Raw genomic sequence first — 13424 nt, 5'->3', positions numbered from 1 at the left:
TTAAATTTTAGAAAGAGGAATAGCACACACTTAATTTATAATTGCATAGCTCAGAGGTTAGAGCACTGGCCTTGTCAACCCCAGGGTTGTGAGTTCAACCCTTGAGTGGAGCTTTAAAGGGTCTGGGGTACGTTATATTTAAAAAAAAACATCAGGGATGCTGATCAGATTGGATCTGATGATCTCTCAAGGTCTCTTCCAGTTCTTTGGCTGTAACCACACTTGGCCAAAACTTCGAAATGGTCATGCAAATTTGCATTTCGAAGATTATTCAGTGCCTCATTAGCATTAGGATGCTTCTGGCCGCAGCGCTTCGAAAGCGCCGCTTTCGAATGCTCGTGGCTCGGCGTGGCTACACAGGGTGGGGGTCCTTTTTGAAAGGAACCAGCACCTTTCAAAATCCCCTTATTCCCCTCAGCTGAGAAGAATAAGGGGATTTCAAAAGGTGCTGGGTCCTTTCGAAAAGGACCCCCCCATGTAGCCACGCCGAGCCGCATGCGTTTGAAAGCGGTACTTTCGAAGCACCGCAGCCAGAAGTGTCCTAATGCTAATGAGGCGCTGAATATTTAATTTAGCTCCTCATTAGTAATCTTCGAAATGGCCATTTGTATGGCCATTTCAAAGTTTTGGCCAAGTGTGGCCACAGCCTATGAAATATGTATGTATGTATATAGCCAACAGTTAGGATTTGCCAGAATTAAGATTGACTTTGGATTGCTCAGGCTGTCTTCTTGTGTTATGATATAGTCTTTACTTGCACTATCACATCCTATGTCTTCCATAGGACTGCTGCCTAATTTAGTGCAAAAGATAAAAATTAGAGGGAACACTGGCTGAGGGCCTTATTTACTACACACTATTCAAATAATTCCCTACACAGAATTAATTTTTTCAGGGGTTACTATACCATTTGCATCACTACAGCATCTAAGCACTTTACAAACTAGAATTAATTTTATACCACCCTTGCAAAATGAGGCAGTAGAATTAGCCACTTTTTACAGATGTGGAAGAATAAAGATATTAAGGTAAACAGGTAACCATCAATTTTTGGTACCCAATTTTAGGTGCCTTGAACCTAATTTTTCAGAGAACTAAGCGTTATATATCTTCCTATGTTCAAAGCACCATTCACAACTGCAGATGATGACAACAGGAGTACTCAGCACTTCTACAAATCAGCCCCCTCAGTCACAAGTTCAGTGCCCATAAAAATAAGAAAAAGTTAGTGACCCCAATAAAGATTCTGGTTTAAGGACTTGTCCAGAATCCCTAGAAACTCTGTGGCAAACCCAAGGATAGAGTCTAGAAGTCAGTTCTGTAGGAGGAGCATTTAGCTTCCTTAAGCACAACAATTTCTTCCTGCAATTTTCTCCCTCATTCACTGTCTACCACCTTCCAGCTTCTGCAACAAATGAAACACAGCTCTTACAGACAACAGAAACCTGTATTATCCAATTTTGAGTAATCCCCAGAGCAATTTTTTGCTGTGCATTGAATGAGACAAGTATCCTGCAGAATACGTAATATGCAACCATGTGATTAAAGACTGTATCATAATGCATATGCACACGAAGGCAACCTTTATAGCGGCTTTCCCTAATTTCTCTGTACTTATTTTTGCAGCCTTAATAATGTTCTTTCAACATAGTTTCGTATGTAAGTTCTCTTCCTTGCTCTTTGCCCTCGCTACTTGTCCTCCAATCTCCTGCATGTCCGCATTCCCTATCCCAAATTTCCTCTGTAGGTTCCTCATTCTCCTATCTAGTGGTCTGTCCATCTGCCTACCCAAACTCCTTGCTCACTACGTTCTAATGCACCCCGCTCCTTGCAGATCACCTTTCCTCCATTCATTTGTAGCCTATGTCTCTTTACCCGGCCACTCTTGGTCTGTGCAGAAGCCAGACCTTGTCTCCACTCCTGGCTCCCAGGACCAGCCCCTCCCTCTGAAAACCTTTATCAGCCTCCACTACCTATCTTTCCCCTTCTGTATCAATCAGGCTCCTTACCCAAATTATTCCTTGCACTCATCCCACAGATCTAGCCCCATCCCTTCTGTATTCAAATCAGACATCTTCGACCTCCACCCTCAGCAGTGATTGACTGAAAGCATAGGAAAGAAGTCTCTGGACTCTCAATTCTATTGATCAAGACTAGACCCAAGATGGCCTTGTGCAGCCCAGAGCAGCAGTTGTAGTAAACTACTGCCCAACTGCCAGTTGGCATATATATGTTTGGAATATCTGGAGAACTGACCTGTTAAAATCTAAGAAGTCTACTGAGCATGTGAACTATTTTTGAAAGGGTTTTAACTTGACCAATGTTGACAGACTTTCACAGAGGAAGCAAAACCACATCTGTGAGTTCATTTCCAAATTTCAAGCCATGGCTACCAAGCAAGGAGGAGCAAGAGATTCAAAAAGGTCATCACAAAATTTTAAACCTGTGTTCAGTTAGTGGTGTTACCAGCCCCGTTCATAATATGCAGGTACAGCTTGTTGAGACTACAGGAGCCAGCCTACTACATAGTGAGGTTACTTAGATCAAGAAAGAATACTGCATGCCAGAAACTGTAATTTACAGGAGACTGGACCTCTGTGCTGAAGATGAGGCCAGCAACAGGCTTCATTAGAGAACCTTGTGGCTGGCACTGGGTCACTCACATATGGAAAGATGTAGAGACCTCCAAGCTCTGCATGTTAAACACGGAATCAATGGTTCCAGGTCCTCCACAGTGGACTATGTCAACCTGGACAGATCCAAGGACTTCACTGCCTCTCATGCTGGGCACAGACTCACTTTGGTAAAGAGTTCTTCAGAAGTAAGGGTGCTAGACCCTCAATACAAGACTTTAACCTGTCTGGATCCAGGCATCTGAACCACGTTGACAAGCAGCTCTCCAGTGACAAATGATACTGGTTCTCTGACGCTGGACAGGATGCATCAGAAAGAATCCAGGAACCTCAGCGTCACTTGCAAATGCAAACAGCTGTTGTGAACAGGTATCCAAAGTCCAATTATCTAAGTCCAGCAGAGAGCAAACTTGGCACAAACAGCCATCTAGGTCAGTGGGGTTACAAGGCCACCCTCCTGATGCTGTTGGTCCTACAATTCCTATTCTATAGGGGCATAGTCTCTCTCCTGTCCCCCACCATCTTAAGAAATGTTAACCAATTACAATAAAAATAGCTCTTCGAAAGGAAGAAAGTGAAAAATGACAATGGAAGTATTGAGAACAATGTTGTGACACCATTAGCAATGAAACAGAACTGAGAGGTAGCTGGGGACACACATGTATAAACCCCCTGAAGGCCTCCGTGAAGGACTGAGAAGAAAGATGTGGTCCCAGTGGACTCTGCTCAATGAAAGATTCTGGAAGCCTCTGGCACAGGTGCCTTGATCCCACAAGTGAAAATACACAAAGGCCACTTGAGGAACAAATGGATTGGTTTTTTCAAATTAAATTGCATTTCCTGAGACCACTCAAGCTCCCGTGCTCACCTGTGCAATCTGTATTGGCTGAGAAAGAGGAATCTGTGTCATCGGTGTCGCAGCGGAGGCCGAGATGGTGGCACCTGCAGCACTATGCTGCTGATTGGCTGAATGCTGCACGGCAGCCGCCAGCAACTGTGCCTGTGCCTGTTGTAACAACAACTGCTGCTGGGCTGGCGTCAATGTGAGCTAGCAACAATTAAAATAAACACTCATTAACAGCAGAAAGTTTGCAATGAGAACAGTTCAATCAACTATTAAACAGTTAATGGACATTCGCCAACGTAGCCATCTTATGTAAGGGCAGCTGGCTATTCAACATAACACAGCAATGCAACTACAGCACAATTTTGGAAGAAGCATTTAAACCATGGATCCCCAACCTGGGGGGTGTGCCCCTCTAAGGGTGGCATGAAGAAATTCAGGGGGGTGCCAGGAGACCCAGCCACCCCATCATTTCTGCTACCCCAAGAAAGAGATGGCCCTTGCTTCCAGCTGTCAGCCACCGCCATTTTATGTGGGTGACCCAGTGCTGCCGCTATAAAAAGCGGGCAGCCAGTGAGGACCAACATGGAGCTAGCTGCCTCCTGCACAGGTGACTGAGTGTGGGTTGTGGAGGGAGGAGGATGGAGCACTAAAGGTGCCTTGGCTTGGGGGCCGGAGGGGCTCAGGCCACTGGCCCCAGCAGCACAGGAGCTCTGATGGCTTGGGCTGCTGGCACAGGGGCTCAGGTGGCTTAGGCCGCTGGCCTACAGCTTGGGCTGGCTGGCCGAGGGGAGAGGAGGGTGGTGGCTGGCCCTGGCAGCACGGGGGCTTGGGCCACTGGCCCTGGCAGTGCAGGGACTCGGGCCGCTGGCCCACAGACTGGACTGGCTAGTGGACAGCATGGGGGCTCAGGCGGGTGGCTGGCCCTGGCAGCATAGAGCTAGAGCAACTTGGGGGGCTGGGGACAGCTCCAATGGCACAGGACTTGGGTGGGCGGGTAGCTGGCATGGGGCTTAGGCAGCTGGCCAGCTGGGGCAGCACCAGGCACCCACATGTATGCCTGTGTCCTTAACCTGGCCGGTCCATAGTCTGACTCCAGGTTGGGACAGGGCTGGCACAGAGTCCGGTACCCTGGACTGGGGTGCAGCTGGTCTCTGCAGGGCCTGGGCTGTGTCTGTAGCTCTGGGGCCTTGTCAGCAGGCCATGTCAGCAGCCCAGTCAGGGCACAGCTGGCGCCCATGTAGCCAGGGACACATCCAGCATAGGGCTGGAACCAGCCTTCACAGCCTGTGGCCGGGCTGGTGTTGGCCCAGCAGGGGTCAAGGTCTGGCAGGGGGTAAAGGGCCCTGGGGTTAGGGGTGGGAGGGGGGACACTAAGGTTCTGGCAGTTGCCTCATGGTTTGGGGTGACACGGTTCCACTGAGTCACTGGCAGTTTGTGGGGTATGTGTTGGGTGCCTGGGTGCAGCGCTTGGCTTGGGGGGGGGGGGGGCGGTTCATGTGGTGATCCGTGCAAGTGTGCATGGACACTACTGGGGTAGAGGGTGGGTTGGGGGTGCCTGGTTCGAGAGGAGGGGAGGGGAGGGTGATGGGCTAAGAGTGGGGGACTAGCAGTGCTTGGCTTTGGGGGAGGGGGTTGGGGTTGGGGTCAGAGCAGGGGCCTGGGAGTGCCTGGCCCTGGGGGAGAGGGTGGGGGTTAGAGGGGGACTGGGGTTGCTTGGTTCTGGGAGAGGACATTGATTTAGAGCTGTGAGGGAGGCTGGGTCCCAGGAGGTGAAGCCTGGGGGCAGTTTGGGGCTTGAGTTCTGGTGTGGCAGGGTTCCATCACCAAAAATGGAGGCAGCACTGGCTTCCTGCAGCATGGAGAGGCGGAGGAGTCGTCCTGCAGCTGTATGCCAGAGCTGGCATCTCAGGAAGCACATGCGCTGCTTCCCCTCCCCAAACAGCTAGCGAGTCTGTTTCCTGCCAGCTGCCTGAGCAGCTGGAGCTGTTGCGGCCCTAGGACTTCCACTCCCTGCTGCTCACCCTCCTCACAGGAAGGCAGCAGGTGGAAGGAAGTCACTGGAGGGCAACAGACCCAGCTTTTCAGGAAACACACTGGCTGTTTAGTGAGGGGAGGCAGTGCACGTGCTTCCTGAGACCCTGGACCTGGCACGCAGCTGTGGGACCCCCAGGTAACAGCTGAGCTGTCCCCTCCCCTCACCCAGACCCCCACAAGTACCCTGCCCCGGCCCCCATCAGCACCCTGACTTATTTTTATGTTCCCTGCCCCCCATAAAAAGAGCCAATGCTGATATTTGTGTTGGATATATTTTATTTAAAAATGAAGCCTAGCCAACAAGCCCTCAATCGGGGCCAACCCCCCATCTGGCCACAGCATCATAACATCCCTGCAACCCCCACCTCACCTCAATCCTGAGCCTATCATACATCAGACCCCCTGTCCTGAGCCTCTCTCATCTCCAGTCTTGTGCCACACCACCACTGCACAATCCACACACTGCACATCTGTGTCCTAAGCCCATCATACTCCCAACCACCTTCCCCTGAGTCCTTCAAAGACACCTTAACCTGAATTCCTGCACTCTCGCATCCACAAGCCTGTGGTTTGCTCATAACTCTCCAGCCTGGAGCCCCCTCCCTGAGCCAGGAGCTCCTTCTCCACCTCCTCCTGCACCCAAATTCCACTCCAGAGGTTGCACCTTTCACCCCTTCCCACACCCAAATTCTTCATTCCCACCCCAGAGCCCACACCTCCTGTCTCAACCCCGCGAGAAGGAATATGGGCTAGGCACAGCAAATGATGGAGAGGAGGGGGATGGAGAGGGAGGTGGGTGGGGTCTTGGGGTTTGCCCTGATATTGAAAAAGTGATCTTGGGTGTAAAAAGACTGGAGACCATGGCCTTTAAAATTTTTTAAATTTTAAATGTCACAAAAGGTGTTGGGTTTTTTTGGCCTTTTGACGTGTGAGGGTACCTGTTCGGTCAGTAGGGAGGCCAAAGAACAATGTAGAAGGCATTGGAATTTTTTTCAATTTTCTAGCATGCTAGCGGGAGTGTTTGGGACTGTTCTATCATGGGAGTAGGTAGCTGGTGCAGTTACTAGTGGTGGGGTATATATGGCAGCACGCATCCGTACACAATAATAGTAAATAAACATTCGTGATAACTTATCAAAGTAACTTGCATTCATTAAATTTATTCTAATCAGGAAAATTATTTTTTATAGATTTTTAAAAAATATATGATGGTTGCAATTAAGAAAAGGAAGTACGCTAAAGACTATATTGAATATGGCTTCACTGTCATGGAAAAAAAATGGGATCTATCACCCTCAATGCTTAGTATGCCACACAGTTCACAGCAATAAAATCCTGAGGCCTAGTTGTCTTGAGAGACACTTGACTAAGAACCACAGTACTTTGGCAGACAAGCCAAAAGAGTTTTTTTGCTGCTAAACTTCAAAATTTGAAACACATGAATCTGGACACTACTGGAGCTTTTCATCAAGCCTCAGCCAAAGCAGTAGAAGCGTTTTATGAGGTCACTGCTCATTGCTAAAGCCAAAAAAGCGCACATAAATCAGAGAAACTCTTGTGAAGACTTGCTTGTTGAAAGCAGCTGATATTGGGCTTGGTGTCAAAGGCAAAAGAAAGATATCAGAAATTTCGCTTTCCAACAATTCTGTGAAACGTTCCATTGATGACCTGGCGATAGAGCTCAAACTTCAAGTTGTGGAGGCTGTGTTGGCTTCTCCTTTTTTTGCAATTCAGTGACACAATACCACTGATGCAGCACAATGCTATCAGTTGCTTGCCTACTTTCAATTAATTAACAATGGAATGATGAAAGAACTGCTTTTTTCAAAGAAATTGATGACCACATCAAAGATGCCTGATGTTATGAAAATGATTTCCAACTTTTTTTTTTTTTTTTTTTTTTTAAGATAATAGACTTTCATGGGGAAAACTGGTTGGTGTATGCACAGATGGTGCTCCAGCCATGCTTAGCTCTTGCTCTGGATTTGTGACATTGGTGAAAGAAAAAAATCCAGCCATAAACACAACCTACTGCATGACATATTCCTAAAACACTCCCACGTGATTTACGTGCCTGTTTGAAATTGGCCATCCAAGTTGGCAATTTTGTGAAGAACGGTGCTTTAAATATGAGACTTTTTTCTGCTCTTTGCATGAATTCGGGAGCGGATCATAAAACTCTTGTTTCACATGGAAGTATAATGGCTTTCTAAAGGGAACATGCTTTCGAGATTATTCAAACTGAAAGACTAAGTGGAAATTTTCCTCGATCAACAGACAAAAGAAGAGTTATATCACGCACTTATGGACCAAACATTTCACCTTTCACTGGCATACATTGTGGACATTTTTGAATCTTTTAACAATCTCAGAAGCTGCAAGGAAACAATGCTGCAAACATTATAGCACGCCACGATGCCATCAAAGTGGTTATGGAAAAAAAATTTATCTTTTCCAACACTTTTGTCACTTGCTGAAAATGAAAGTTTCCAAGAACTTTGTAAGGAGGACGTGAAGAACAAAATTGTGTTTCATCTGGACTGCCTTGCTGATGAATTCGACCACTATTTTCCAGACAACTTTTCTGGCAACCCCATTCATAAATTAGCATGCAATCCAATTTAACATTGATGTTGATACATTGCCAGAAGTATTGCAAGAATAAGCACTCAAAATAAAATATGACTTGAGTGCAAAAGATGATTTCAAAAACTTAAGCTTGGAGGAATTTTGGATAAAATATTTCCCAATACACCCCAAAGCTGGAGAAGAAGTGCTACGTATTATTCTTACATTTTCATCAACATACCTCTGTGAAAAAAACTTTTCAAGTTTAGTCACATTACAAACGAAACAAAGAAATCAACTGGATGATTTGCATTGTGCCCTGTCATCTTTCAAACCTAGGATTTTCCAACTTGTGAAGAAAATGAAGCACCATCCTTCAAATTAAATTCATTTTGTTTCGGCTGTTGCCAAATTGCATATTTGTTAAATTTTGGGGCCAAGAAAAACTATGTGCTTATTTTTAATTTTAAATAACTTTTTACATCTAGTTTTGTGTTTATTTATTTATATTTATTTATTTATTTTGTTAAAAAGGGGGTTGGATGATGGTAAGAAAGAGGTGGGGAGCCTGAGGGTTTCTCAAAAATTAAAGGGGGGGGGGGTGCGTGATGTCAAAAAATTTGGGAACCACTGATTTAAACTGTAAGTGTTATGCTGCCACCAGAACCTAAGCAACCACATAAGCTTCTGAAAAGCTGTACTCAAGGGTTCAGAGGGTGGGAGGGGGAGAGAGTGATTAAATAGCTGGCAAAAAAAGAGAATCAGCCCTGACAGCATTTGAAAGGAAATGTACACCCGTCAGAATAGTAAGTGATTAGCCAGATGAAGTGCTAGCTATGGCCACTGAATGAACTGATAACACCCCAGCTGCCTCACATTAGCATGAATCCCTGCCATATTCCATCATTTCCGTTATGCCCTAAGATATAAGTGAAGAACATGAGCTCCATTTGTTTCACCCAAGTCTCCCCTCCCATCTGCATTTCTTTTAACAGAACAGAGTTGGCAAGTTTACATCCCTTTCCTCTTCCAAACACACATTATCTCTATGAAACAGGTGGCAACTGTCTCTCCTTTACATGTAAATGAATCATGAGGGCCACATTCAATACAATCCCCATCTATACAAACTTGGATTCCTGAATGTCTCAGTACCACAGACATTCAGAGTAAACAAAAATGGCTTTTAAAAATTGGTTTAATGATTTTTTTCTACCATATAATTTTTGTTGTTCACAGTAAATGTACTTTAAAACAACAAAATACAAATTAAATTAAACAAAACCCATTAAACATGTGCCTTTATAATTTACACAGCTCTCCTACTGTGAGGGTTCCACAGCAAACAGAATTGAATTAGAAATACCATTCAAAGATTTTTAGGTAACAACAATTTAAATCATAGACCCAATACGTTGACAGAAAAACCTAATGCTCCATTCATGACCAAAACATTCAATCTAAAGAGCTGATGAAGTGGAGATAACCTCTGCAATCAAACCAATGCACTCTCAAATTTGTTTTTAATTAAATTTTAAACACTTGTGGGAGCTGTAACAATTTCACAAGCACAAATTTTCTTTAAAAACAAACAAACAAACAAAAAAAAATCTATCTTCCACACCCCCAAAACTTTGCTATTTAAAGCAACCAAGCAAAAGACTGGCTGGATGAATGGAGAGGACTGGGCATAAGCAAAAAGGTTGATGACGTCTAAGGATCGAGTTGCTCAGGAAACAAAACGGTAATATGCCTTTTTCAAAGTGTTTAAAAAGTTAGGGAATATGAACTGTATTGACGTTCCCATGATTTTTGCTACATATGTATCCACGTTTTAACATGGTGTTTCTCTCTCATGCTTCTTTATGATCCTGCAATGAAGTCAAAATGTTGACCTTGGTATCAGTGACATCAACAGTCTAATGTCAAATACAGGGTTTTGATTTCATTGCAGGGTCAAGTAGGAGAAAATGAACAGGAACCAAGAAATTCTAATAAAGTATAAACATTTCTGCATCAGGCACTAAGCATAAAAATAATGCAGAAGGCATTGAGAACTCCTAACAAGCAGATAGAATATTATATACAAAAAGAATTCTTGCCTTGCCACTTGTGTAAAAGTTCATCTTTAATGTAATGACAGTAACCTTTGAAAGCCACTCTACTATCTGCGTGGTGGGCAATTCTAATTGGATGGTGAATGGTGATTTACTATAATTCTCTTGGGTAAACCTTACCCCAGTGATCTGTCCTCCGGCTAGCATGAGCTGGGTCTGGGGTATGGCCGCCTGCACTGAAGGCTGCTGGGAAGGCTGGCTTGGCAGCTGGGAGTCCCCAGATTCTTCATTAGATTTAGACTAGGAAAAAATATAACTCTTTATAGTGTAAAACAGATGTTAATGTGGACACTATCATCTCTACACTGTACATCAAATAGCTTATCTGCATACAAAAAGCCCTTGGGTTCATTTTCAGAGTGGGTTTAAGAAATGGCTCTTTGTGCCCAATGTCTCAGCTATCGCTGCTTAAAACATGCATAGCTTACACATCTTAGGGTTAAAACAGAACAAAAAACACCCAGTTCTTTTGTATCTGGTGTTTTCAGATCTCAGGTTGTTAGCTGCACCTTCACTGAAGTTGATGCTACTTTTTACAGCACAGAAAAAATATTTGTCCACCACTTAAAATTATTCATGAACTAAAATCCAGAACAATGGAGGGGAGGAAATGCATGTTTTTCATACATCTGCATTAAGGACCTCAAGTAAACAGAATGCTAGCTAAACAGCAGACTGGTTAGAAATGTCCTCAATATGCATCACTAAATCTAGGGAAAAGCCCAACACAAACGGCTTTAAAATTTTTTAAAAATTAGCATTTATACAGTTGTGCAATATTTTATTTAATATCAGTTTTTTTGTTTTTTTTTTTAATGCAGAAGAAAGTACTGCAGCCATGAGGGAGGAAATGCAAGCGAGTCTGAAGAGGAAAGAGAGGGTTTTATGGTAATTAAAACTGGTTATGCAGAGTATTAAAATTCTGCATAGATTTGCATATTTTCCACCACCTGTTTTGGGGACTGCAGAGCAGGCTAATTAACATAAAGCCTCTGATTAATTCTGCCAGTCATTGAGAGATAATTACAGCATGGGACTGTAAACATTCTGCACTAGTGATACAGCCTGTTTGCCAACAACTCTCTCAGGGATGGAAGTTTCCCATGGCAACCAAGGCAATTTTCTTCCTTCTTTCTCTTAAAAAGGAAGATCACTACATCTCCCCTTCTTTCTGAAGCATCACCACATATAACTGGCTCCATGTTCTATTTCACTTCATGGAATGCATGGGCCCCAATTCATTAGTAAACTGCAGTACTGAAACCAGTTTTCAACAAAACTGTGTCCTTATCCCCTTTCTGCATCTTGCTTGAATATTGTATTGAAAGGAAGCAGTAGCAGAAATGTTACAGAGTACACTGCGGCATGTAAAGCAAGGCTGGGGAACCTCTTCTAAGTCAGGGGGCCACAGGAAAAAAAAAGCAGTCAGGGGCCACATGGAAGTGAGAAGCAACAAAAAAAACCAAAACCCTCACTGATGTGGCCAGAGACATCTCACACTCCAACATCATGGACAGGAGAATGGAAGAGCAGAAACTGGGGTTCAAGGCTTCCCTCAGGCCAGATTAACTCTCCTGGGGACCTTGGCAGGGGTTTCCCAGGAATGTGCATGGAAGGGGGCTGCTGGGGAGCAGGTGTGGGGTCTACGCAGATGGGAGGGTGCAGGAACAGGCTATGGGCAGGAGGCTACGGGTGGGAGGGTACAGGAGTGGGCTGAGTTTGGGGGATCTTGGTGGGAGGTAAGGTACATAAGTGGGCTGAGGGCAGGCACAGTGGGGGTTCAGGAGTGAGCTGGGTGGTGAGGGGTTGGGGAAGGAGGGAGGATGCAGGAACAGGCTGAGGGTGGCAGTCTGTATGAAAGGAGGTGCAAGAGCAGAGTGGGTAGGAGGAGGTGGCGGGTGCAGGCTGGAGATGCACCCTCTGGGAGCTGGAGAAACAACAGCGTCGGGAATAGAGCTTCTCCCAGGAAGCCAGGCACCAGCCCTCCAGCCAATCAGTGTGGTAGGGAAGTCTTTCTATAGGCAGTATTTGCCATTCTCCCAGCCGATGGAGGGAAAGGAGTGGCAGTGCACATAGCCAGGAGCCACCTCCCCCCTGATTCTTCCCACTTCCCTGGCAGAACCTGTGGGCTAGACCTCTCCCCAGCTTGCCAGATCTGACCCATGAGGCTCAGGGCTGTGAAGGGGAGCACTGTGCCTCAGTGTCTAGATCTAGACAAGCCACAGTCCACATCCAGAGCACAGGGCTCCCCACCCCGACAGAGTCTCAATATTTTGTTAGGACGTGTAGCTCAATGAAGAGCAGGTAGCTCAATCTATTTTTAAATTACTACATGTAATTTACTTAATACTGCAGAAAACTCAAGTGATCCACACCAGCAACCTTAAAAATCACTGCTGCATCAGCCCCTTGTCTTCAACTTCCAAAAAAAGCTTGCAGAGTAATCTACAATTACAATAAGACTGCAATTAAGGAACATGTGAGATTACTGGAGTTTTTAAATGCAGCATGAGAACTGCAACAGCTCACTAAACACCGGCACAAAATTATGAACACCACTGCATTAACTAGCTCCTACTGCTGACCATCACCCATCTGGTCTGAAACTGTCAAACTATTACTATTCAACATCTCTTTATGTTTACAGATCTAAACACATGTAATTAGAACGTGACACCTCACAGACTGAAAACTATCTTTAATGGAACAGATACCTGATGGAGAATGGGAGAAGTAGAAGCAGCCCTTACCTGTACATTTAAGGACTGAGCAGCAGCCTGTAAACTTGTTCCAGCGAGCTGGACCTACAACACAGTGCAAAGAACTGAGATGAAGTGAAGTAACAGTCATATAAAGGCCCTGAAAGAGAAAACACAGACCCCCAACCCCCTGTCCAAACATTCTGCATTAGCTGAAAGCAGGGGTAGTGCTGCGGAATATTAGACAAGCCCATATGGACCTTGCACAGTACTATCTGTCCTTCTCTTACTGAGAAAAAAGATTGTCAGTTTGGGAGCTCTGCATGTTAATGTGAATCTGAGTAGGAATGAAGCATTTTTGGGTTGGAGAGTATATTTTGGGAAATACAATTTTTTATATAAAATCTCCTAGGTTTTGAAAAACAATAGCCCTATTCATCATACTCCACATGCACCACCTTCCTTACATCACACAACGGGAAATTTACATATGCAGCAGGAACCTCACATACCACATAAAAACTGT

The 13424-nt window shown here is 44.9% G+C and overlaps 1 protein-coding gene across 7 annotated transcripts in view; it reads right to left on the bottom strand.

The window, feature by feature from the left end:
• The window catches only part of POU2F1 (POU class 2 homeobox 1), a 252484-nt gene that overhangs the window by 105254 nt on the left and 133806 nt on the right, over positions 1-13424 (bottom strand). For 6 of the 7 annotated variants that reach the window (XR_012646068.1, XR_012646069.1, XM_074998134.1 and 3 more), the window contains 3 exons: positions 12950-13003; positions 10320-10439; positions 3502-3681 (listed from right to left, as the gene is read on the bottom strand). Coding sequence is in view for 5 of the 7 variants with exons in the window: in XM_074998134.1 (XP_074854235.1) it covers positions 3502-3681; positions 10320-10439; positions 12950-13003 (354 nt within the window). In the remaining 2 variants the exon portion in view is untranslated. The remainder of the gene's footprint in view (positions 1-3501; positions 3682-10319; positions 10440-12949; positions 13004-13424) is intronic. The other variant, XM_074998157.1, reaches the window with a different exon arrangement.

The sequence above is a fragment of the Carettochelys insculpta genome, chromosome 1 (genome assembly GCF_033958435.1).
Source record: "Carettochelys insculpta isolate YL-2023 chromosome 1, ASM3395843v1, whole genome shotgun sequence".
Lineage (NCBI taxonomy): Eukaryota > Metazoa > Chordata > Testudines > Carettochelyidae > Carettochelys > Carettochelys insculpta.
Note: the sequence above shows the minus strand (reverse complement) of the source record. Positions and strands in the feature narration are given on the sequence as shown.